Here is a 27779-nt window from a genome sequence, read left to right as displayed (position 1 = left end):
ATGCTCCAAATATATTTAAATAAGTTGGAAGTTTGGTTGCATGTCTTGTAAGAAATAAACACATCATAACAACATTGGGAAGACTCAGTTATAGCAATCCAATACTTAAATTAATTACAAGAGCATAAGAGAGAGTACATGGAGGTCTTAAGAGTACTCGGGGTTTCAAAAGTTATACATGAGGCACGGAAAACTAATATTTATAACTACTCTGCAACTATATATACGATTTCATGTGAATCATCAATCTAAAAATAATCGGACAAATCATTATGAGTTGATACATTGAGTCAGGACAAAATCGGTATAACCGAAATTGAGCCAAAGTAACAAAAAAAAAAAAATAAAAATTGCATAATCTTTATTCTGTATATACTATATATTTGATAAATTAATTTAACACTGTCTTATCATATTGTCGGAATTATATGTTCACGACATTTCACTAATATTTTCATATCTTTTAACACATACTATTTATCTATATGATCCGAGTATGGAACAGAGTTTCTTTTATAACGATCGCCTCTAGTAACCATAACCATAATCAATATCAAAATCAGTCGAGGTTAGTTAAGAAATATAATCAATACACTAAACGTTCTAGCAACATAACATATCCAATGGTTGACAGCTATGATATTTATACATACAGTTTAATTAGATCAGTCACATTCAAATAACGTGAATCATTAAACACACCATCCAGACGACATATGATGTCAAAACTCAACCCAAACAGGACTCAAATTCTTTGTAAGATCATTTTTTTTCATTTCTAGTGGGCCATAATAGTAATAATTTTACAAGGTAAAAAGGTGGATCAAACACTCAAATTACATGATGGTATACCTGGAGGATGTGGAAGTAGAAGCAATAATGCAACTTTTGTTGCATCAATATATCAAATCTGAACAAAAGAGAGAGAGACAGAGAGAGTTAGTAAAACAAGGGATGAGGAAACCATGCGAGGAACAGACAGCCCACAATATTGTCACCATAAACCACTTTTGCATTGTCCGTTTCTTGCTATTCTATATTTGGTAGGTTCAGTTCAGGATTTTGTGTACCATGCACCCCCATGCTGCATGCTCATACATACCACTATTATTCTCACCTACTGCCCTACGCACGTCCCCATTCTGCATGAACTCAAACGACGTCGTCGTAGCCCCAGCATGTGCACATATATATCTATATTAATAGATATAAAGAAACTTTTTTCTCTTACAAATAGAAGTTATGATATCGCCACATCAATTTTATTTTTATGCCAATAATACTCCTAAATTTATTTTCTTTCTTTTATTTTTTTCTTGAAAATATGATAGCGTTGGTTTATATATATTTTCTTAATCATAATATATTTTAAAATATAAAATATTATTTATTATATGCACACAAGGATGACGTGTCATGACGTCTAGTATATATATAGAGAGGGTAAATTGCAGCCACGTCTTATAAGATTTGGCAAAATTATAAATATATTCTCGTTATTTAAAAAAATATATATAAATACTTCCTAATTAATTTTAAGATCTGTGTAACAATGAGTCTATTTTGTTAGTTTTCCATCCAACCCTTTATGAATTATAATTTTATATACTTTTTAGAATTTTATAAATTATTTTATGATCTAATTTTCTCAATAAATTATTTATCTTATCCATTCTTAAGTTAGTAATAAGTCAATCGAGTGTAAATACCAACTTTCATTCAATTTTTTTTTGTTAATTTTGATCGGATGTATTTATTAAACGAAAATAAATCTTAAAAGTATTAAATATATATTTTTTTCAAATCATAAAAATATGTAATCACATTAAATTTCAAGAGAGCAAAAAATAATTATCTCTTTTAATTATTTAAACAAATAGGGTATCGATCTTTATAGGCTGGATTTATAGCTTAATGATTGAAATGCACTGTTCTGATATGACTGGTTCTAACATTGAATCATTAGAGGATGGATTGAGTCAGAGAGAAAAATCATTGGAGAGCTGGATTTTTAATTAGTGCTAATCTGCTACAGTCATTCTGTAATTATAGGAAAATAAATTAGAAAGAAAAACGTGATTTATTAAAACTGAAAAATTGTATTAATATCAAGAAATTAAAAAGGAGAATGTTAGTATTGACATTGATGATATCATATGCATTGGGTAATAAGAATTTTTATTTTATCACATTAATAATTTTTATAATCTTAATAGTGATCAGTACTAAATTAAAGACTACTAACAAAAAAGTTGTACATACACTAGAAAAAATATAATTTTTTTACTCCCCTATGATATTATAAATGAGTGTATTACCCTCTATGAAGAAGAAATAGCAATTTATCTTCCGTGTTAATTAAAATGAATTAATTTACCCCCTGTCTATGGAAATAAATTGATTTACTTTAAAAAATACATGAGGTTAAAATGCTAATTTGTTTTTCATAGGGGTGTAGTTTACTTATTTACTATATTACAGGAGAGTTGCTTGCATTTTTTCGATGGTTAATTACTATAGCCAAAAGAAGAAAATCATGACAAGTATAAAATCAACCACGCTTCACAATGATCATTGATCGTTTTTTCTGGAAGTATATCAAACATTTGTCATGCCAAAAATCACGACAAATTTTTTGGTTATCGCTAAAACCATGACGAATTGATTAATTGTGTGGTAAAAATTTAAATTTTTACTGTGATTTTGGACCGTGGTTAGTAGTATTGATTTATCATAATTTTTAAGTCGTGGTCACAAGTAACAATTTGAATGTTGTCATTAATTTTTTTTCTATAATATTCTGTTTCTTATTTTTTTAGTGTCACTATAAATACATTATGAATTATCCATAGTGATAATTTTTTAAACCCAATGAATTTTTAGAAATTATATCGCCACAAAACTAAATTTATTATTTAATATATATAATAATAATTTAAAAATTACCACAAAGAATTTTCATTAATATTATATTTTTGTTGTACTTGTTCTCTATCGTCTGTTAGTTCACTTTTTTCTCTTTACGAGTGTATATGTGCTAAAATAGGTCTAATTTTTGTGTTTGTACAGTTGCGAATATTTCCTTTTCCTGATTGTTGGTCCGGACTCCGAACAGAATATAGAAAGATGTCGATTCGTCTTTCTCTAATCCAATCAACAAGATGATCAGTTAGACAAAGCGATGCGGTGTCGTTCCTACCTGCAAGTTATGATTCACTATGCTTGATTTTACTTGGATCTGGATCCAAAGGTAAGATTGAACATATTGCTTTGGCTGTAATAAAAAATTTGGATGGTTTATAAGTTTTAATATCTTTTTTTTTGTTTTTTTAATAAGATATCTTTTTAAAACGAAAATCATGATGCTCATATAAAGTCTGAATGGACAATATCTCGTACAACACAATACCAATTGTGTTGTAAGCCATATTATTTACACAATTTGTATGAAAAGATCATGTGACTGACCCAAATCCCTCCTCCCGGGGGGAAGGGGGGAGGATTTGATAATGTATGTAAATGTCGCACATTGGTTGCAGATGATGAGATTGAACCTCCTCTCTAGTGAAGTTTCTTGTCAAGACAAAATTGTGAGGCTCATACGAAGTTGAAGTGAATAATGCCTCGTACAGTGGGACACTGATTGAGTCGCAAGCCACATCAAATATCCTTTTAGATTACCATTTTAAGGATCCAGCCTAGATGAAATCCTCTGATAAAATTAGTATAAGTCAATTTGTAGATGTAAAGCAGCATAAAGGAGTGTTTGCGATAACTTCTACTTTTGTGGTGGAAATAAACTGTAGAAAAAGCTGTAAGTTAAATAATAGTACAAATTAGGAGTTTTTGCAAACTAAAGTTAAAAGTGAAAAAAAAATAAAATTAAAGTTAGAATGGTTGAAAAAACAACTTAAAATTTATAATTTTATTAATAAGTTGCAAAAGTCAGCAGATACTTACAATTTTTTGTTTAAATTAATTTAATTTAAATAGTTCAAAAATAAAAGTCATAAAATAAAAATACTATTCTCAATATATTAGTGATAAGTATTTAAAATAAACATTTGCAACCACCCCTTAATCATTTACACTATGATGATCAATTGATAGATTCATGTACATCATTTTGAAGAGGTTGGTACACGAACAAAACACCCTTTTAAGGATGTATATAGGTATCAAGTTGTGAAAAATAAAGGATAACGCAATTTGCAGGAGTTGTGTATTAGAATTCGACATAATAGTTGTACTTTTTATGTTTAAAACAATATTGTCTCGCATTAATGTTAATAGTAATGACAATTATTTACCAAGATACCACGATTAAATTTGAAAATAGTATCACTATAATTTTGAGAACTAACGAACCAAAATGGTAGTCCAAAGTTTTTCAAATAAGAATACAATTCATAAAATAGATACATTATTTCATTCGACACACCACTTTAATGGTTGATATTTATTCGGTTGATTGAACACAGTTAGATGATGTCTAGTTACCATCAACCATTATCCATACATCAGAAGTTTGTTATGTATCGTACATCGTGACCAATTATTTATTAATGTTTAATCTGATTGAAATAAATTTGTTAATTAAATTTAGCATTAATTTTCTATTCACCAATTTTCAACATATATTATTATATTATTATATGTAAAAACGAGAGTTAAATACGACGAGAGCCAAGAAATTGTAGGTTTCAAAATATTTCGTTAACAAAAATAAAAATTCTAATAGAAGGTTATTTTAATTTTGAGATAATTATACCGCTTTCTCTTAGAATTTGGTGTAATTACACGTAAACTCTTTGTGGTTTGAAAAGTTATATCTAGTACCACTGACATTATTTTTGTCTAATAAATAGATCTTCCTTAGTAAAAAATTCATCGAATTTGCTAATATCAGCAAAAAAAATGAATGAATATCCATATGTACCTCAATTGACTTATTACTGATTTATTCATATGTAATTTTCTAATATCAGCAAAGTCAGCTAATTTGATTAAAAGAATGAATTTATTAGTTAGACAGAAATAATATTAGCAGTACGAGATATAAGTTTTCAAATGATAAAAAATCTACGTATAATTATACTAAATCTCAGAGAACACCCCGATGATCTGGAGCTTAATATTTCATTGTGGAAATATTGGGTTCAAAACCCATTAAGAATGTGTATGAATAAGTGCGTGGTATGCATGTGGATTAAAAAAATAATCTTAAAAAAGGGCGATGTGATTCCAAAAATAGCTAGAGGGACATAAGCTCAAGTTTTTAGTAGAAAATTTTATGTGATATTGTACTTCATATATGCTCGTTATATGTGTAAAATCTATGTCAATTGTGCTTTAATTTTACTATTTAAATCGTAAAACTTCAAATGGGCATAATTTTTTATTAGAAGAGGTGTTACGCGACAATGCACTTATGATTTTGACCTTCTTTTTTAGGAGAACCCAACCTCTTACCACAATTATTGTGAGGGATGACCGTCCGTTACAAAATTTCATTATTTCAAACAATGTCTGAAAGTTTGTTTAAGTTTTTCTGTTTTTTAGTTCATGTTAGTTGATTATCATATTTTTTTATAATTGTCATTCGAGACCATATTTTACCATATTATTATTAGGAAATTCAGGTATATTTTACCTGAATTTCACAGGTTTTTAAAATAGTCCAAAATTTAATTTGTGTAGAGACATGTTTTACTAAGAATTTTTTTTTAAGTACCGGTAAATCCTATTTTGAGAATTATTTAAAAATAAAATAATTTCTTTTAATTTTGAGTTTTCAAAATAATAGAGACGTATTTGCATTTATTTATTTATTTATTCTATTACTTCCACTCCATCAATTGAGATGCATTGATTGGTAGAGAGTGAAGGAGAAAAAAGCTGTGGGGAATATTGTGAGAATGATGGGGTTCACCAAGTAATTATAGCAGCCAGCCAAATATATTTTGACATTTAAATATCCCCCACAAAATCTGGCTCTAGATTGTGATCAGACACCTGACCTGACCTGACAATCATGTCCCCTCTATTACAACTCCTCCTACAATTTATGTTCCTTTTACACAATCGTTCCTGAATTAATCTAATTTAATGTACTAAATCTATACATATTTATAAAATACAAGATCCAGAAATAGGGATGGTAATACACAAACTCGTAAGAGAAAATTGATAAAATAAAAAATCTAAAAAGTGGAAATGATATTTCGCAGACTCGTTAGAGATAATTGCATTTGTATTTTGTGAATCGATTAAGATTCTTATAAGAGTAGTGTATTGTCCACTGACCAAAATCTTTATAACTGGACTACTGTTATTGAAATTGGATATTTTTACTATTTTAAGAAAAAAATATTGATATTTTTTTATATTTTTTAAAATAAAAGTATAGTTCTAAAGTATTTAATGAATCAGAATAAATTAAATATCTTATTAATATCTTAAAAACAATTTATTAAAGGTTTTTATCTTCAGAAAACTTTGTACATCCTTTATTTTCTTTTCCTTTAGTATTTTTTTCAAATAGTTCTCTCCCTCTTTTCTCCTCGACTCTTATATAATTTAGTCAATGCAATCTTGGGCGTAGATCCTGAATGGAAGCTTAGAGCCCAAAAAGTGTTTGGGGGCAGGCATTATCTGTACATTTTTGGCCCAAAAGTTACTCAAGAACATTTATATTAATACAAAAGAGAAAGGTATTCCATCCTTACAAACGAAAGTTAATAAAACCGTCTCACCAATTTTTAAATATGATAAACATAACTCTAATTGAATAATTTTAAAATTAATTATAGTTACTTTTTTAAACGAAAGTAGTTTTATATCATTTTAACATCAATATACCAATTTGTTTTTTTGTTGTTGTGTTGATAATACCTTAAGTTGGTTTTCTTTTCTTTCTTTCTTTTTTTTTTCTTTTTGAATTGCGATTTGTTTATTAAATATTTTTGGAGAAAATGTTTACTTAAGGCGATTATTACACCTTCGTCTCCTGAGGTTTTTACATATAAATCCCCTTTTGTTTGAGAAATTATATCTAGTATCATGACGTTTATTTTCAGGTAACAATTAGATCCATATATTAGTCAAAATGCATGGAATATGCTGGTATCAGCAAGACAAAATTTAATAAAAATATATATTTGTTCTGACTTATTATTGACTTGTTGCAAGTCAAATAATATTCTTTGACCAAATTACCCTTATAAGGGTAAAAATGTACCTCTCACATATATTAGTGTATGAAAATGTATAAGGATAGTTAATTTTGGTCAAAAAATATTTGCTTGACTTACAATAAGTTTATAAGTCAATTAAGAGTAAATACGAATTGTCATTTAATCTTTTATTAATTGATATCAACAGATTCTATGAATTTTACTAACAAATGGATCTATTTATTGGATGAAGACGAAACGTTAGGAGTGCTAAGTGTAATTTATCAAACTATTGAAAATTTACTTGTCAATATACCAAACATTAGGAGATGATAATGTGTGAAGATTGTAGTTTAACCAGAAAAACAATTGCACAAAGGAAATGAGAGCAGCTGAGACTGTTTCCATTGCTTCAGAAAAATGTTACAGAGGAAATGAAGAATTACAGAGTATATATAAGAGGGAGGAAGAAATCGTTAAAATAACAAACCCGCCTAACATAACCAATCTGCAACTGCTTCCAATAAGTAAAACGTGACTACCTCCAATAAGTAAAACGTAAAATGTAAACACACTTTCTCTAAGATGCGACTATCCTTGGTCCAAGAGGTCTGATGCTACGCCAGCACCTTCAAAGTTCTCATCAACCATGGTAGCAGCAGCAGCAGAACTCATAACAGTGGATGGAGAAGTTCCAATTCCAACAGCCCCCCCACAAGCGGGACTGGGGGCAAACGACACAAGTCCCAGCTTGGACAGAAAAGAACCAAACAGTTTCAACGGGAGAGCCTTAGTAAATGTGTCGGCAAGCTGGGCAAAGCTACGAATCAAAACAAGGGCGATGAAGCCATCTTTGTACGCGTCACGAACGAGATGACAATCAATCTCAATGTGTTTGGTACGCTCGTGAAATACAGGATTTGCAAGAATGTGAAGAGCGGCTTTATTGTCACAGAAAAGAGAAATAGGCAAAGTCACTGATATACCAAAATCAGCCAGCAAATATGAGATCCAACGTAGCTCACATACGGTGGCAGCTAAGCTGCGATATTCGGCCTCCGCACTCGACCGTGACACAGTCGACTGTTTCTTTGTTTTCCACGAAACAAGAGCTGGACCAAGGAAGATGCAAAACCCCATCAAAGATCGTCTAGAATCAGAGCAAGATGCCCAATCGGCATCACAATATCCCTGCACATCCAATGAGTTAACAGCAGGTAGGAACAGCCCAAGAGAAGGGCATCCTTTGAGATATTTCACAACGTGAAGAGCTGCATTCCAATGAATATCACAAGGGTGGCTCAGGTACTGACTTAGTTGCTGCACTGAGTGAGATATGTCGGGTTTGGTGAAGCTAAGGTAGAGCAATCTCCCCACTAAGCGCCTATAAGAATCAGGAGCTTGAAGACGAGCCCCTGTGTCCGAACATAACTTTAGACCTGCGGGAAAGGGGGTGGAAACAGATTTCGCATCCTGCATACCTGTGTCAGAAATGATGTCTAAAACATATTTTGTTTGTGCCAAATAGATACCAGTAGAATTTCTTGCAATCTCTAAACCCAAAAAATACCGGGCATCACCTATATCTTTGATAGTGAATAATTCATGGAGGTAGTTCTTCACCCTCTGTAATTCATCAATGCAGGCACCGGCAAGAAGAATATCGTCCACGTACACCAACAGTGATACCAAACCGCGATCAGAGTTGAGGAGAAACAGACAATGATCGTGAGCACATTGAGTAAAGCCAAATTCTTGCAGTTTCACCGTTAATTCAACGTTCCACTGACGGGAAGCTTGCTTCAATCCGTACAAGGAGCGTTCTAATTTGCAAACAAGCCCTGAGCCTACCTCATAACCAGCTGGAGGAAGCATATATATATCCTCTTCCAAATATCCATGGAGGAACGCGTTATTGACATCCAATTGTTGGAGAGCCCAACCCTTTGCAGCAGCAAGAGCAAGGAAAAGGCGAACCGTGACTGCCTTCGCTACTGGAGAGAAACTTTCAGTGTAGTCGACGCCTTCAACTTGATTGTACCTTTTGGCGATGAGGCGAGCCTTGTAGCATTCTATGCTACCATCAGCCCGTAACTTCAACTTGTAAACCCACTTGCTGCCAATGGCTCGTTTTCCAGGCGGAAGTGGTGTTAATCTCCATGTGTGATTGTTTTCTAGCGCCTGAATCTCTACGTTCATTGCTGCCCTCCACTCTGGGCATCGAGATGCCTCTGCAAACGAACGGGGCTCCTGCAAAATTGACAAAGAAGCTACAAAGGAGGTGTATGCAGTGGAGTTAGAATGCAAAACAGTGGAGTTATGTTGGCATACAAAATCATCAAGCCAAAGAGGACGTTGACGCATTCTAGTAGATCTACGAGGAGGAGTGACTGTAATAGAGGTAGAATCAGCAGACACAGTAGTGGGAGTGTGTTCTGTGACTATAGGCTGAACTATAGTGGATGTAGAAGGCGGAGACTGAGAGGTAACACAAGGAGTATTGGTAGCACCAACACTAACAGTAGGTAGAGGACAAGAAGGTATGTCTGCGGAATAATTTTGTGCATAAGGAAACACATGTTCATGGAAGATCACATCTTTAGATGTGAAGAGGGTGTGATCTTCCAAGTCGAAAACTTTATACCCTTTCTGAGTCATTGAATAACCGAGAAATACACATTTGTGAGCTCGTTTGTGAAACTTTGTTTTATGAGGATCTAAGTTTGTAGCGAAACAAAGGCATCCAAAAATCTTGAAATGTGAATAGGAAGGTGGATGACCAAACAATATTTGAAAAGGAGTTTTCCAGTTGAGAAGTTGCGTCGGTGTCCTATTTATGATGTAAGTAGCAGCCAAAATACAATCCCCCAGAATTTGAGTGGAAGAGAAGCTTGAAATAGAAGTGCACGAGCAACATTAAGAAGGTGTCTATGCTTCCTTTCTACCCTCCCATTTTGTTGAGGGGTGTACACACATGAAGTTTGGTGAATTATCCCAAGCTTTTGACATAATGCTTGACAATTGGCATTGATGAACTCCGACCCATTATCCGAGCGTAACACTTTAATTTTGGTTTCAAATTGGGTGACAACCATGGCTGTGAAATTGAGTAAAGTTGAATGAACTTGATCTTTGTGTTTAATGAGGTATGTCCATAGAGTTCTACTATAGTCATCCAAAATGGTTAGGACATAATTACACCCGGACAAACTAGATGTTTTATACGGTCCCCAAACATCCAAATGAACTAAAGCAAAAGGTGCAACGGACTGAGAATCACTTGGTTTAAACATGACACGAGATTGCTTAGCTTTCGGGCAAATATCACATTTCATTTCTAATGAGTTGGTTGAAATATTGCATTCTCGAATGTGTTTAATCGCTGTCATAGAAGCATGCCCTAACCTCTTATGCCATAAGGAGTCATTACATTCATCAATGGCTGAACAAGAATTAGGAACAGATATACTGGAACTAAGTAAGGGACTAAAAACAGAGGATCGTACTACATAAAGCTTTCTGTTCATGACTCCTTTTGCCACCACTTCTTTACTGACCTGGTCCTGCAAGATGCAGCTAAACTGATTGAAAAGAAAGGAGTATATATTGCTGCTACAAAGCTGACTTACTGAGAGGAGATTTACAGAAAATTCTGGAACGAAAAACACTGAGGTAAGGGTCAGTTTGTTTGATATTCTCACAGTCCCGACATAAGTCACGATTTTCTTAGTTCCATCAGGCAAATGGATGAGATAAGTATGAGAAGGAACAGAATAAGTATCGAAACATGACAAATGTGCACACACGTGATTTGTAGCTCCAGTGTCAATAATCCAGTCACTCGCATTCGGGGCAAAAGGTTCAAGAATGTTACCTGCGAACTCCTCATCGTAGTGTACATAGTTCGCGTAATTTGAGATGGGGTCTGTAGGTGTTTCCTTCTGCTTCATCATTTTAAGTATCTCAGCCATCAAATATGCTACCTCAGATTTTGCTTCACTACTGGAGCTTTCAACTTTGTTAGCCACTCTGCCTTCTACATTTCCAGAAAAATTATGATTCACTCCCATCCTCTTCTTGTCATTCAGCGTTTTGAACCAATCTGGCGTCCCGTGCAATTGGAAGCACGTATCTCTTAGGTGTCCCGTCTTATTGCAATGTGTGCAAACCATGGAGCGCTTGTCCACGAATGATCTACGTTTCTGTGTTTGTTTATATCCTCCTTTGTCTTTGTTCTCCCTCAAAGTTACTTGGTACGCCGCATTGTTCGTGCTGTCTGCAAGTTGAATTTGCACATTTCTCTGCTGCTCCACAGCAAAGATCATCGAGAAAGCTCTCTCTAGATCGGGTAAGGGATCCATCATTAAAAGCTGGCTCTTCTCCTTGTCGAAATTCTCATGGAGTCCCATGAGGAACTGCATTAGTTGCATCGAAGAATACATCTCCCCAATAGCTGCATTGATTCCACAGGAGCATCCTCCACATGTACACTTAGGCGAAGGAGCTAAACAAAATAGCTCGTTCCACAACTTCTTCACTTTCGTTAGGTAGGAAGTCAGTGTCATATCTCCTTGTGAGATTGAAGAAATCTCACGTTGTATTTGATAGATCATAGGCCCGCTGCTGCGTCCGTATCTAGACTGAATCTCCAGCCACAACTCTCTCGACGAACTCACGTACATGAATGCCTCTACGATCTCCTTCGAGATCGAATTCCACAACCATGAGGTTACCATAAGGTCTGCTCTCCTCCATTGCTCAAACAAAGCAGAACCAGCTGGTGGCCGTGGGAATGTTCCATCAATGAAGGCTAGCTTCATTTTACAGCCTAGAGCGACGTATACCGCTCTACTCCAAGTCAAATAGTTAGATCCAATCAGTGGTGTAGATGCCAGCACAAAGCTGGAATTGTCCGAAGGATGTAAATAAAGCACATCCCTCTCGTATTGTTCCTCCGCCGTTGGTGACGCATCCGTCATGATCACAGCTTGTTACTGTGCCCTTAACAGGTGAATATAAGCACATACGGAGTATCAAGAGACCTTCAATATGAAGGCTCTGATACCATGTGAAGATTGTAGTTTAACCAGAAAAACAATTGCACAAAGGAAATGAGAGCAGCTGAGACTGTTTCCATTGCTTCAGAAAAATGTTACAGAGGAAATGAAGAATTACAGAGTATATATAAGAGGGAGGAAGAAATCGTTAAAATAACAAACCCGCCTAACATAACCAATCTGCAACTGCTTCCAATAAGTAAAACGTGACTACCTCCAATAAGTAAAACGTAAAATGTAAACACACTTTCTCTAAGATGCGACTATCCTTGGTCCAAGAGGTCTGATGCTACGCCAGCACCTTCAAAGTTCTCATCAACCATGGTAGCAGCAGCAGCAGAACTCATAACAGTGGATGGAGAAGTTCCAATTCCAACATAATGTAATTATTCTTTATTTTAAGTATGAAAAGTATATATTGAATAATGAGTTTAGCTTATATATTTATAAACTTAAATGAAAAATCTTAATAAAATTAAATTAAAAAACAAAATCCTAATTAATATAAATTATTAAAAATTCTATTCCTTCTCGATTCTCATCATAGGGCGAAACAGAGTCAATATTTTTATTGTATATACGTATTTTACACGTTAGCAAGATTTAGTTTAAATTAAATTGGTCATTATTGAACACGGTCTCAACGAATATATAAAAAAAATGATATGAAATGGAAGAAAAAATTTGTGAAAAAAAAATCATGGTGAGAAAATGAGGAAAAGAAATATGTCGAGAAAAGAAACGCGTAAAAGATGCATTATAATTACAGGTTTAATTAAAATATAAAAATTTATAATAAAAAGAAACATGGAGAAGTAAGATGAGAGATAAACCATAGAGTAGTGTGTGAGAGAAAAAAAAAAGTTATGATTATGAGAATATTCAAAAAAATTAAAATTATTATTCTGATCAATTGTTTAAAAAAAAAAAGAAATGAATTAAAGAGTACTTTGGGTATTCAAAAGTTGGTATAATAAAAAGTTTTTCTTATAATAGTATAGATTAATTTTGACGCGTCATGAAACTTTTCAACAGTATTGTTTTTTTATCACAAAAATTGCCTAATAGTTAAATTAATTTCATTAATTAAACCTAAAATGTAATGAAAAAGTTGAATCTGATACTATTCCTAATGTGATTTTTAGTGTGGGAGGTGGCACATTTGGCTGCGTTCGTTTGCAGATGCCTTTATTCGCTTGTTAATTATAAAGGATTACATGGCAAAGCAAAACTAATTATAAAGGTTTTTGTTAAAATATTAAATAAATATTTTTAATAATTTAAATTTTTATATAAAATAATCCTATAATAATGTTATCAAAATCATGCTAAATAAAAAATTTTAGATTTGAATTTCATTACTACGTTCCATTTATAAAGAAAATATTAATTTCACACTTGCAAAATTTCAAAATAAATTGCAGCTTCTATTTTTGAAGCAATTAAATATAAAATAATTCTCATTTTCAATTGTTTATAAATTATACCCTTAAATGATGCAATCGTTTAACATTCTGTATAAAGTGAATGAAACCTAAAGTATTAACATTCTCTAAAAAGTAGATGCATGATGCCTAAACTATTTTTAATAAAGGGTAAAATATTTTTTTAGACCCATAAAATATGGACAAAATTTGTTTTGGTACCACAATTATGATAGGTTTCACTTTTAGTCCTATAAAATTCATAACACGTATTTTTAATCCCAAAAATCATATGCGTTGTGGTTTTAGGACTAAAAGGTCTAAAAATCACATTTTATAAAATTAAAATGACGTGATTTTGAATTTTATGAGACTCAGCGTCACTTGCCATAATTATAGTACTCAAAAATTTTTTAACCTTATTTTAAGTGATTAAAAAATTATTTTGCCCTATAATAAATGTATCACGTCGTGTATTGGATAAGATTTGCCAACTGCTCCACCATAATTAAAAAAGTAATTGATTAAATGATTCATATAATTAATAAATATGACTTTATATATATGCTTGCATGTCAAGAATGAAACTTTAATCCTAATTTTATGTGGAAAAGTTTAAAATAAGAACCTTAAAAGTTTCATCTTATTCAGAGATTTCAAGATATTATTTCATACAGTTTTTAAAAAGTATTATTTACAAGTTAAATTATAGGATTAAGCTGATAAAATAGTTAAAATAAATTAAGGGAAAGGCGGAGTTGATTGAGTAGTCCCATGATGAGTATATAACAGTGAAGTAGTATCCCTATTCAGTATTCGTTCCTCTTCTAAAAACACTGCTCATCGATCCATCACTGACTGTTTTCCATTCATCATATATTCCAAAGTTATCATTAGGATAACAATCTGTGAAGACATAGAGATGAGTGAACCTCCAAAATATGCCTATCCCTATCCTGCTCAAGGTTCTCTCTCTCTCTCTCTCTCTCTCACATTCTTTAAATTGGAATAATTAGTTTGTTTTAATATATATAGGTCAATATCAGGGGCCTCCAGTGATGGCACCGCCACAATATTATGCTGCGCCTCCGCCCCGGAGAGAACCTGGTTTTCTTGAGGGATGGTCCGTACACCTCTCTCTCTCTCTCTCTCTGTGTGTGTGTGTGTGCCTGCTGCACTCACAAAGATATATATAAAACAAATAAGACAACGCGACTCCTAAATTATGGAAGATACAAGTTCAATACCTCTGATATTAGAGATAATATTGCCTGTTTTTCAAGGAAAAAAATCAACAGTTGTGTTGTCTTTCTTTTTCTTTTTCTTTTTTTTCTTTCAGCAGATTTTTTGCTTATAATAAGTATTTTAGGGAAGAATCTTGCATTTTTACCCCCCCCCCCCCCCCCACAAAAGGAATAAATAAGTAAATATATATATATATATAGTTCATTGACTACTTTTCTTTATTATGTCGTTACAATATTAAATACGGATTTATGCATGAATTTTGATTTATTATTATTATTTGGTGGCAGTCTCGCGGCTCTATGTTGTTGCTGGATAATTGATGAGTGTTGCTGCGACCCCTCCATCATATTCATATGCTGATGATGATGAATTTTCCCATGAAAAAATGTTTATGTATCCTTTCTTGTTTTGTGATGTTTAAATTTGCATGTAAGAGCTTATGTAGATTTATGTCTGAATCATTTCTTCAGTAGAATTTTATTTTCTTTTGTTTGTTGTCGCTGCTCACTAATTATGCATATTGCACAAAGCATAAATATTAATTTTTCTTGATAGTAATGAATATGTATTGAAAGTATATGTGAAACATTTATGTCAATATCTCAGTGTCATTAAGAAAACTCTCGTACAAATCAAAGATGACAACACTTTATCATTTTTCTTGGACCCAGCGGCTGACTTCCCCATTATGGAAGTATTCGTTGAATCACAACAAACTCACCCCAAGGCTAATCCACAAATGAGCCAACAGTGAGGAGAAGCCAACCCACAAATGAGCTTACAGTAGGAAGAATACATGGAGCTTTTGGCCGTCCAATGTTTCCCTTCTAATTCTAACACCAATTATTTGGCAAGTACTTCCAAGCTCAATTTTGGATACGTCTTCTGGGTGTTCAAATGGTGTATTGAAGTGTTTCAATTTTGTGGCAACATTATTAGTGTAGACGGGACTCGTTTATACACAAAATACAAGCCCAAAAAATTGATTGCAGCTGCTATAGATGGAAATCAACAGGTACTCCCTCTTACATTTGCAATCGTCAATGAATAATTCCATTCATCTTGGAAGTAGTTTCTTCAACAATTGAGCAGGCATGTTATAAGAGGGCGACGTGGGATGTGCCTTACTTCTGGCCGTCATCCCGGTATCATTAAAGCAGTATGGGAAAGTTCGGACGTTGTGCCACCTCACGTAGTACACCGGTATTGCATGAAGCACGTGTGTTCTAATTTCAAAAGTCGTTACAAAAATGTGTATTGAAGGATCTTTGTTGGAGAGCTTGTTCTGAATATCGAATAAGAAAGTTCAATTAAATTATGGAAAAGATAAAGAATCAAAAACTAGATGCATTTGAATTCTTGGACCAAATTAACAAGGAAAAATGGACAGCTTCTCATGATGGTGGATAACGATGCGGTATTTTGACAACCAATATGTCAGAATGCATCAGTGGAGTTTTGGAAGGGGCTCGCCACCTGCCAGTAACTGCAATATTCAAAATAATGCTTTAACATACTGTCTATTATTTTTGTGCAAGGGAGGCGAAGAATCGTGTAACGTTGAGCAACAACCAACTATGGATGAATTTTGCATACAAGATGTTTACGCGTTGGCAAGAAAAACTTGTTGAGCATACGGTCACAAAATACCATTACTTTCAACAGTTCACCTCGATCGTTACAAAATGTCAGTATGGACATGGACTCAATACTCATGTTGTCAAAATTGCCAACCAAAAATATTCATGCGGCAAGTGGATTCAATTCGACATCCCCTACTCTCAAGCTCAAAAAGTGTGGCGCTGCATACAATATTAATGTTGCACCAATAGTTAAGGATTATTAAAATCTAATGGCTTACATAAATACATATTCTAATACTTTTGAACCTTTGCAGTCGGAAGATTACATATTTAAAATTATTTTTTTAAAAAAAAAACTCGAGTCGTGGATAGCATCCACAAGGCCGAGTCGTAGATGGCATCCACGACTTGTCCTTTATTTAAAAAAAAAAGAAAATATTCCATTGTCGAGTCGTGGACGCGACTCGATGACTGATTTTTTTTAAAAATAAATTATAAATTATACATCTCCACGACTCGACATGAATGTGCTAATACATTTAAAAAAAATATTATTTTTATAATTTTTCTTTCTTTTATAATTAAAAAAAAAGTTGATTCATAATACAACGATCCTCTAAAAGAAAAGAGTACAAAGACCAAAATGGAATGTGCCCAAAGAAAAATTATTATTTCATCTTAAGGGATGTATTCTGTATTTTGGCATTTCCTATTTTCTTTGCCTTTTTTCTAAAAATTCCATAGATTATCCAACTTCAATTTGTTTAATAATGTGTGGTTCATGACATCATTTAATACATATAAATTTAAAAACAAATTCAAACGAACTACTATTTCAAATGAGACAAAAAATAAGAAATTGCTACATATACTATATTCGTGGAACTCAAATTTACAATCTTTTAACTATAATATCTCAATTTTATCAATCGAGTAAAACCTAATACGTGTAGAATATATGGGAAACCATTACACTTCAAACGTCACATTCCCACCAACTCTGAAACTGAAACCTACTCGCCCGAACTTTGGCAAGGATGACATGTTAGTAGTAACATGGATGTAGGGACATAAACACAATAAAGTATAAATTTTGGCAAGTATCTTTTATTAGTCTTTTAAGATCTCCTCTTCCCAATGAAATGTATTCATAAAAACAAATTTATGAAATTGCGTTAAAAAGGATAGTACCTCTCTTTTATGAGATTTTGTTGCCTCACACATTGCATCATTTATATGATTACAAACAAGAAATTTGTGTGATGTATAAGTTCGAAGGCCTCTAAAAACAAAACTCTTGAGAATACGACCAAAAATATAATATCTTGCGCCACGAAATATCAAACGCTTCATACACCATATATACAATATACAATATATGATAATTTTTAAAAATTTTGGATACAATATGTATGTGATACTAAAGCAAATAAATTAACTATTAATTGATTCCCAAATTAAAGTATTTATTAATTTACTTGATTAATATTTTAGATGGATTTATCCAAACTGAAATACGAAATTATTCAATTATTTTGGTTGGCTAATATTTGAGTCAAGATTTGTTTAAATATTGTTCAATAGAAAAATAAAGGAAGCAAATAAAGTGACTTTCAAGCCAATAAAGGAAGCAAATACCAATAATTTAATAATTCTAGATCATGTCTTGTAACTAATATGAAAGGTAAATCAAATCGCACTACTTCATCAAACAATCCTATCAGGAGTTTTTAACTTACAACTCTAAATAGGAGCGTTCACCAATAATTTAATATAAAGAGTCAAGACAGACAGTACATAACAAGTCAAGTCACGATAAAATTTAAAACACATAACAAGTCAAATTCGAAGCTCTCAATCGTATTACAATCCCAATGTTCTACATCTTTCTTGGCGACAAGCCCTCAAGCATTGATACTAAATTTTAAGATAGTCTATTGATGCGTATCGGAGTTCAATAACACCACAAGGATCGAAAGATTTTAATCAAAATTTTGAGATTATCATAATTAGGAATAACCTGCAAAATAGGGATTAACACTCTTATACTTATGTTTGTATACTATTTAATGAAATGAAACGAGGAACTCAAGTAAAAAGCATGAGAATGGATGAAATAAATTATGTAGCATGAAGACGGAGTGCTAAATATGTCAAAATTTATGAAATTTCATGAGGTAGTGCTAAGATAGAGGAAAAATCGAGTTGACTTGTTATAGGAAGTCTAGTTAGCTTCGTTATTTTGTTGGTTTATTTGGACCCCTATTTATAGAACAAGTTATGAAATATTTAGGATTGGTTGGGGTTGGTTGAGATATCTCTAAAAGTCTTAGGATGCTTATTTTCTACGGATGGTGCCTATCCAGGCATTGAAGTTATCCTAAAAAAGATATGCTAGTAAAAAAATACTCTTACCAAGTCAACTAAGAATAGGTGTGTTAGTTACACGTATCTTTCATTATCCAGATTCAGCTAGGGCTCTTTTTTAAGATGATGTTGCTTACAATATGTAGAATATAGCTGACGTGGCGGATGACCTGGCTGGCATTAGGCCTGCTGGTATGGATCTTGTTTTTGTGCGTTGCCCTATCAACAGGGTGGCAAATTTTGGGTTGAAAATAGTCTTTATTTTTTAAGATCCTCCTCAAAGATTGTAACTTATCATGTTATAAATTTTTAATATTAATTTGTCCAAATTTTCAGCCTCGTAATTACTTTTTCACATACTCAAAAAATTTGTTAGTGGTACTAAGGACATAAACAAGCCGAGTTTGAGTTCGTTTATGAGGTAATTTTTTTATCTTTTTATTCTTTCAAATAAAAAAGATATTATTATAAATATACAATATTAAATACTAATTATAAAAAGTATTGAAATAAAACTATATGCTAAAATATTTTAATCTAAATGTATGACTTCACAAAATATTTATGATATATCTAATATTAATTTAGTAGTAATACAATCAGTAAAAATATAGCGAATATACATCAATTATTTAAATACTTACGCATAATTTTGTATGATGTATATTTATCAAATCAAAAATTATTAATAAATGATTAAAAAAATTCACTAATACTTATAGTATTCCATTTTATAATATATTTATCCGAATAAACTTTTTACTATTGAATTATATAAAATACTAATTTTAATAAAAGAGATAAGTATAAGTTGTGTTGTCAAAAAAATTAGAATGGTTATGAAAATACATTTTTAAAATATGATTATGGAAAATTGAAATATTATATCTTTAATTCAATTCTACAAAAGAAAAAATAACCAAGCAGTGATTCATCTTATTTTAGATATATATAAAAATAATAAAAATAAGTAAAAATATTCAACCATCATTGTTATTATTATCTTCAAATTAATTCATGGAATCACTGAATTTCAACACAAGTTTATAAGAAGTAACATAGAAATATTACATATTATATATCTCCTTACAAATAAATACTCACAAATAAATATAAAAAATTATAACTTAATTGTTTGAACATGTTGATTTACAAAAATATAAGAGATTATAAATTGGTATTGAAATATAATAATAATTTTCATATGCATTATATTAAATAATTATTTACAAAAACTAAATTATTGATTAATCTTATAGTTAGATAGTTATTAGATAATATAATTAAATAAAAATACCACTTTTTATTATAATTTAAAATTAAATATGAACTATTGATTATATAATAATATTAATATATACATATATATGGTGAATTTTGATATGAATTTGGTACAATATTGAATATGTAGTTAAATATATAAAAATACTTATAAGTTAAAAAATATAAACATACTAAAAAAAATAGAGAAAATCTCATTAGTCGACTCACGAGCTTGCAAACACAAATAATTGGGGCTCAAACTTGTGTCGATCGGTTTGAGTCATCTTGCACTCCTAAGTCAAAAGACTTGCTAGATAGTAAAAGACATTATGTGATCTAGTTTCTATCTAAATATTAATTTAACTAGTTTTTTTTTTTTTTTTATCAAAATAGCATAGTTTTTTTTTTTCTTTTGCTTTGATCCAAATCTTTTGATAAATATCAGTTAGTACCCGATGCCATATCTGGACGTATTAGATACTCATAAAAATATATTGGACAAGTATTCAATTTTTTTTTTTCTTTTCGCTTTTTGATACTTCGAAAATGCATTTAACATGTATTCATAATGTATCTGCAGAGTTCGCCTATTTGATATGTATCCATTATTAAATCTTTTTATAGAATTGTAGTTTTTTTAATAAAAATTATTTAACATATTTATTGAGTTTATGATAAATAAAAGATAAGTGATAAACAATTGAGAGAATCGTTCATTTCATAGAAGACATCTTCAACTTTATTCCACTTCCGTACACAAGAGAAGAATATATTGAAGTTTACAAACACACAGATTTCATGCCGACAAGAAACGATCATACAATGATTCCAGGACATTTCAAAGATCCATGGATATATATATATATATATATATATATATATATATGTACACAAGAGTCGCTGAACTGCAGTAATCACATCTCATGCAACACGTATCTCATTCTGTGGGATGACGGCTTGATTTGGGTGTCCATTACTGTAGCCATTACCGGCACCAATCACATTGCCTGATTTGTAGCCATAACCACCACCACCACCACAACCACCGCAACCACCACAACCGCCACATCCACCACTACAGCCGCTGCCACATCCACCACTTTTGGTCCTGTTTCCACACCCACCACCACCACAACCCCCACAACCACCGCAACCCCCACATCTGGCCATGTTTCCACACCCACCACCACCACAACCACCACATCCGCCACATCCACCAGACTCCAAAGTCCTCACATCACTTCCAACCCCGTTTCCACATTTTGCATTACAACTTTCACTGCGAGCTCCCCCTTCAGATGGCATCAAAGCAATCCCTTTCTGCTTCGGAGTTTTAATGCCTGTAATATGGGTATTACATCCTTCCTTCCTCAATACATAAGCAAATATAAATGTGAGCACAAATGCAGGCTGAAGGAACCATTCTTCGTTGACCTGACAGCCCAAAATAAACTATTCAGTAAATCAGGGTTGTGATGCTTTGCTGGAAATTAGTATTTCTGTACATAATATTACCTTCACAGTGCCAGACTTGAAATCAAGTAATGCCACTGCTCTACCATAAGGGTATTCATCAGAAAATTCTATTGCAGTAATTAGGTGATTTTCGAATCCTTTATGTTTCTCACAATGCTTCAACTCATAATCCAATCTTCCACCAACGAAAAGTCTCACCTGAATGAAGAAACAGAGAGATGAGTCTTGCAATTGGACATGCTAATAGAAGTTATAGGATTGAAGACTCTTTAAGATATAAGGTTGCCTCTTGAACATGATATTTTTCAAATAGTAATTGACTACAAAGTGGCTAGCTACTCATTCTTCACATTGTCAGATTTTTTGAATTGAAGGAATGCATCACAGATGTGTTAAAAAACCAATACTACTATCAGAAAGAATGTCATCCATGATAAGAAGTTATACTAATAAAAGCAATGCAGTCTCTTGAACAATACTAAGATTCTAATAAGATTACTCAAGGAAGAACAGAATCCAGATTTTTGGTTCTCTTTGGAAGTTCCATAACTGCAAGAGATATAGACATATAGCATAGAAAGGGCAACACTTACGGTCCGCGGGCCAGTCAGCTCCAACAGGTGGCCATCATCATTGTTTGTTATTGGAAACTGAAGGGACCAAGGAGAATTTACTAGTAACCATTTCGACTCTGCAAATTCAGCCAGAATACATTTTTCGCCTGATTCTAGAACGCCAGCCACCTCTTTTCTCATACTTTCTCCTTTGCCTCTCGACTTTTTTGAGTTTCTGCAGTTAGTATAATATCACAATTTTAAGATGTCAAGTAACATCGTGTTCTTCAAAACCTCAATATATTTCCTTCAATAAGTTACATATTCACTCCATTGAATTTATACTAAATGGTGCAAAGAACATTACATGTGGACAACCATATACCCAAATGTCTCCCACCAAAGTTTATCAAGAGAGAAAATCAGGTACTTCAATTCTTCAGAAACAAATGAACTTAGCAAATCCAATACCCACAATCTATATTCATAAGTTTTGACACCAAAATAATCATAAACATGATAGTCAAGATTTGACAAATAATGGTGAATTAACCTATAGCATCGCACACACGTTGAAGTTCTCTTAGGCAAAGTAACTCATCTAGTCCAAGAAAAAAGTAGAACCATAAATACCTCATATGTAGGCTCATGACCAAATTTCCAGCCTCATCAATGATGTTTGTCCAACTTCTAGCAAATCGAGCCCTCACTGGAAGTGGGAACAGGCAGGAAGTTTTTGAGAACGGCTGAGAACGCATTGTATGAAGTACATACGGTACCTTTACAGGTATAGTAACGGATATAGCCACTAGTAGGCCAATTGGTTTGGACTGTATGATGTTTGAATTAGGTAACAACTCCAGCCATTTCTCTATTTTGAGACTTGACCCTGAAGACAGGAAATCTTCCAGGGATATTGAAGTGGTACCGATAGTTTTGGATGAGTTTGGTGCTTGTAATCTGGAATCCAAGCAATACATAAGTTCAAAGCTTAGATGGCCAGTCGGTTGACAATGGAAGGAAGCCACCTGTTTCTCTCCAGATTCAGAAAAAAATTTTAGACTCCTCTTTTCATTGAAGACAACATCAGGTTGCGTTTTACTAAAGGACAATAAGAGACTTCCATTATGTCCTTCTGGTAGATTCCTCACTCCCACAGCCTCCAGCATTACCTGAAAAATGGCAGAAATTATGTTAACTTTGTCCAATGCCACAATCATTCTCTTCCCAAGTCGAGGAATCATATTGAAGACTTAAACCTGCTTCTGTATTTAGAATTAGAAGACCTTGAATGCACAGTATTCTCATTCAGACACTAGCTATTACAATGATATTCCCATTTCTACAGAAGAAAGACATCCTAAAAAACTTTTTACACTGAAAGCATGACGAGTACGTGAAACTGAAATTGCATCCATAACTCAGAAGAACCAAAAGATCATTTCTTTGAAGTAGGCCAATCTTCACATAATTCAAAATATGACTTTTTATGGGTCAAGTAGTATTCAGTATGCCAAGCTCAAACCAACCACTTTGAGTCAGTGCATTTCTTATAGAACCATAAGTTTTGTTCGTTGAGCTATTTAAATTTTGATTTTAAATGTGCAAGGACTTTTTATCTGAAGGTTAATGGTGCTCATGTTAGACAAACAATGACAAAGACTCTAGTACAGCAGGTAAAATGCAAAATGCTTAACTTTTCCAGGCAAAAGAACATGCTTCTTCAAAGCTGCAAGCATTAGTTCAAGGGTATTCAGGTTATTATATGTATCAAATACTTTTGGTCCGTTAAATCAATTGAACTCAACAAGGTTTTATCCACGTAAGCGAAAAGTATATGGAATACTATTTGCCGGCTCCTCTTGATTAGGCAGGAATTTTATGTTAGTCTATATTTTCTAGATTGCGTAAGGGCTAGCTAAAAAGAAAAAAGGAAATTACTCAGATTAGAACTAAACGCTAAAAAGTTGTACGTAGCTATGAACAACAATATGAAACTCTGGCATCCACCATTTATGAGGCATGATATAGAAATAATCATTATCATCAAAAAATTTTATGACCTTCATGGTTCCAGACTCTCCAATCCCCCTTCTGGTAAACATCTTCTGAATCATGGTGATTTAGTTTACTCTAAAGAAAATATAACTATATACTATTGTTAGGTGCATGAGTTTCGATGCCTGTATATGTGCAAATAAATCTATGGAAAAGCTTACAGCTATAGAGATCTTTTATGAACTCTACCTCCAAAACTTTCACCTCAGGAAGTTTGATCTTCTGGCTGTCATTGACAGTGGTCAACGTCTTACTTGCTACGCCAAAATAAGGAGTACTTCTGACAGATGAAGGAGTGTGACCACGGTACATTGCTCCTGCTCTCCAATATCTAGAACCATACATCTCCTCAAATGTCTTGGTGGTCCCAGAAAACCCAATATCAAGTTTCTGACCTTTGGTTCTGTCTGAATCAGTATCATCATGTTCTAAAACCTGTCCCATAATTTCCACAAGGTCTTTGCAATAAGAAACTGGATGTAACTGGTGAGTATGCCAAATGAGGTCAATGTCATAAGTTGGAACTGAGAAGCTCTTTATGTGTCTCTCCTTGTTTCTCTTGATTAGGTGCAAAAATCCTTTGTACCTAGCCACAGATCCTTCAAGATACCGATCATCAATCATATGGGCTCTGGATACCTATAATACATACGAGAAGGTACACAGGATAACACAGTCAGATGATAGAGAAAAGGGCTTGACGTTGATAATGCAATGAAGCTGTATCTCGTGCATCTTGAATGACAATAATGATAAAAGCCATTGACAAAGCAAAAGTAAGTATTAATGGGATCTAATGCGAAAAGGTTGACAATGACAATGAACTTGAATACCTGATAAAAGAACGGACTTTGCCTCTGAACAGCAGCGATCAAATCATACTTGGTACATTTTTCCCCTCCTACGTTCCTTCCATGAATGTTATCTTGAAGAGCACCCTTCAGATCCAATTCATAGGGCTCACCTGGGTATAAAGTCTTCCAAACTTCTTCAGTTGTGCTTCTTGAAGCTTCACCCACAGAAGAAACAACATTCTGATTGTCAAGAATTCTCCCATAGAACTCCTCACAGTCTACTTTATATCTGACCTGGAAGATAAGATCATAAATGACTTCGCATTGCACCATAATTAAATTACTAAAAAATTGATTGTAAAATGCAAAATACAGAAACATACTGGATTGAGTCTGTGACAGTGCCATATCCATTCACAATCTAAAGGAACAACCAATGGACCATCTAAAAGTTGGGATTCAGAATGCTTTGCCAGCAAAGGAAGCCAAAATGCATTATACCTAGAAAATCACAGATAAATGTATTGATTAAAATGAATATAAAAAATAATTCAAAGAATTATTCCCATCAAGACGATGTATTGAAGGCCTCAAAAGATGTGTGTAATGCCGGTGCTTGTGGTTATGCTGAAGACTCTTATAAGAATGAACATCTGTTTCTTCTTATGACATGATATTAAACAGTGAATCACATATGAAATTACAAAAACTATAGTAGGTGATGGTTTAATCATTTTTCTACTTTCCAGAACTTCAAGTTGGAAGTTGTACTTAGTTGGGTGTTCCTCAAATCTAAAATGACACCAAGCAAATGATTTCAGTTATTTTTTGTCAAAATAGTATATTAAACACCTTCACCTAAACTGCTAATATAAGCTCCTCAATTTTAAGCATCAAGATAACATAAAAAACATTCCCAAAGGAGAACCATCAGAATATCTCATTTATTACATTGCAGTACTGATGTATAAATCAGCCTTCACAAGCAAGAGAAACAACAAGAATTCATATAACAAATTCAGAATCAGCTTCTTACCTGTAAATGGCCCTATCTAGACCTGGGCCTTCATATAGCCAACGGTTCCTATCAACAGCTGCCAGAAACTTGAGCTGTTGTTTCGCTGCGGCGATAAGGTCAAAACTTATTTCAATGCTTTGAGCTGCTTCCCATTCGAATTCCTGCTCCCTCTCCATTCTTTGCGCTAATCAGCTCTCAGCAAACCAAGATTCTACCCCTGTTTATATCTATCAAAACTTTTATAAACTGACATATGGAAAACAAGTACACTGTTCAATTATTGATCAGACTTCTTATAGTTAGTAATCCAAAAAATGACAAAAATTTGGGAATATCTGAAAAACTAATAAACTTTCTGCGCGAAACTATGTGAACTGAAACAAGACCTTATATAACCTCAACAGATAAAAAGAGATTTTAATAACTCCAAATTTATGAAATTTCAACTGCCACACCTCACATTTTCGCATGAATAATTGAGTACAATCCCATGTAAACCAATAGAAAACGACTACAACCACACAGATTAAGATGATCGGCGGAAAAACAAACAATTGGTCGAAAACTTACTAGAGAAAAACCACCCGAAAATCGACGAAATAGCTTGATTGCAAATGATCCGGCAACGTGGACTGGAGAGATGGACATTGATATTTATGGTATCTCATCAGCTCAATGCTAGTACAATATCCTCGATCAAAAGTACAGCAGAGAAATTGACGGACCAAATTGTCCTTGGAAAACAAATAACACCCAATCGCGGCAACGGCCGTTACCTTCTCGTGTTAGCCAATCTCTTCATTCTGGTGTGATGTGAGAGATGATATTTAATCATTATTTTTTCTGAACTAATTGATCTAATTGCAGTAAAAAATTAAGGAAATTAAATTAAGGAACAATTACATTTACACCGCTGATGTATGGTATATTAAAATAAATTATCTGTCTTTCTCCTTTTATTAACCACCCTCAATAGTTAAAAAGTATGGGTAGTTTGGTAATGTTGTTAACATTTTCTAGGAGTTTATGTGTAATTTTCTAAAAGAATATGAATGGGTTGTGAAAATAACGTTGATATTTCTGATTAGGTCTGTCAATGGGTAGGGTCAGGCCCGAATACAAGGAAAGCCCAAAAATTTATTCTGTACCCAGACCCTTAATCCCAACTCAAGATCCACGAGTTTCTACACCCGACAAAAACTCAATTTTCGGGTAGGGTCAGATTTAGACCCAGTTTTTTTTAATTCTTTTTTCTGCAATCATATTGATTAATTAATTTTTTTCCATAATTTATCAATAAATTTAAAATTATTAAGACCAATTCACAAATAACTTTTTATCGATAGAATTTTTTAAATATTATATCATTGATTATACCATTTACAAAATAATCTTAAAAAATATCAAATCTACATATTTAATAGCAATCGAATTTAATATTAGAAGACTTTAAAATTTAATTTTATCACTACAGGTATTCAAATAAACAATATCACCCTACCTATTGACACCCCTATTTTTAGTGGATGTATGTGTAATTTTTCAAAAGTCAGGGGCAATTTGTTTAAATAAACTATATAGCAGAGGTGTAGCATGTAACATCCCTTGAATTAATTATATACCAAAATATATGTATATTTTTTTTAGAAAGTAGAGATGATTTAATCGTATAAATAGACCATATCATCCCTTAAACTAAGTATAATCCGTAGTAAAAAAATTTGCGCCAATTCGTGCCAAACTTGAATCAATAATATGAGTA

General features: G+C 32.8%; 1 protein-coding gene and 1 long non-coding RNA gene across 4 annotated transcripts; one reads left to right on the top strand and one right to left on the bottom strand.

Moving 5' to 3' along the window:
• Positions 1-14389: 14389 nt before the first annotated feature.
• On the top strand, positions 14390-15254 carry LOC105158553 (uncharacterized). Its single transcript, XR_002286748.2, has 3 exons — positions 14390-14621; positions 14703-14779; positions 15192-15254. It is a non-coding gene; the product is annotated as an uncharacterized LOC105158553 (long non-coding RNA).
• A 5579-nt stretch (positions 15255-20833) lies between these two features.
• Positions 20834-26822, bottom strand: LOC105158552 (glycine-rich domain-containing protein 2). Of its 3 annotated transcripts, none has more exons than XM_011075338.3 (9): positions 26588-26822; positions 26036-26263; positions 25383-25500; positions 25039-25293; positions 24395-24844; positions 22781-23319; positions 22187-22382; positions 21633-21791; positions 20834-21551 (listed from the first exon to the last, which is right to left on the bottom strand). In XM_011075338.3, the coding sequence occupies exons 2-9, from the start codon at positions 26191-26193 to the stop codon at positions 21039-21041; spliced, it is 2388 nt and encodes a 795-aa protein (XP_011073640.1). In that variant the 5' UTR covers positions 26194-26263; positions 26588-26822; the 3' UTR covers positions 20834-21038. The 3 variants fall into 3 exon arrangements, with proteins under 3 accessions (XP_011073640.1, XP_011073639.1, XP_011073638.1); XM_011075337.3 differs by having other exon boundaries at positions 26036-26244; XM_011075336.3 differs by having other exon boundaries at positions 26036-26234; positions 26588-26821.
• Positions 26823-27779: the final 957 nt, after the last annotated feature.

Source organism: Sesamum indicum, linkage group LG13 (assembly GCF_026168435.1).
Source record: "Sesamum indicum cultivar Baizhima isolate 11 linkage group LG13, ASM2616843v1, whole genome shotgun sequence".
NCBI lineage: Eukaryota > Viridiplantae > Streptophyta > Magnoliopsida > Lamiales > Pedaliaceae > Sesamum > Sesamum indicum.
This window is presented reverse-complemented; position numbering and strand designations above follow the sequence as displayed.

What these genes read in the sequence shown, in the direction of transcription:
- LOC105158552 (XM_011075338.3), bottom strand. Translation starts at nt 26,193, where the DNA reads ATGGAGAGGGAGCAGGAATTCGAATGGGAAGCAGCTCAAAGCATTGAA. An exon ending in ACTGTCACAGACTCAATCCA is followed by an intron (nt 25,294 to 25,382) that starts GTATGTTTCTGT and finishes CTTATCTTCCAG; the next exon opens with GTCAGATATAAAGTAGACTG. An exon ending in AGCTGACTGGCCCGCGGACC is followed by an intron (nt 21,792 to 22,186) that starts GTAAGTGTTGCC and finishes TTCTTCATTCAG; the next exon opens with GTGAGACTTTTCGTTGGTGG.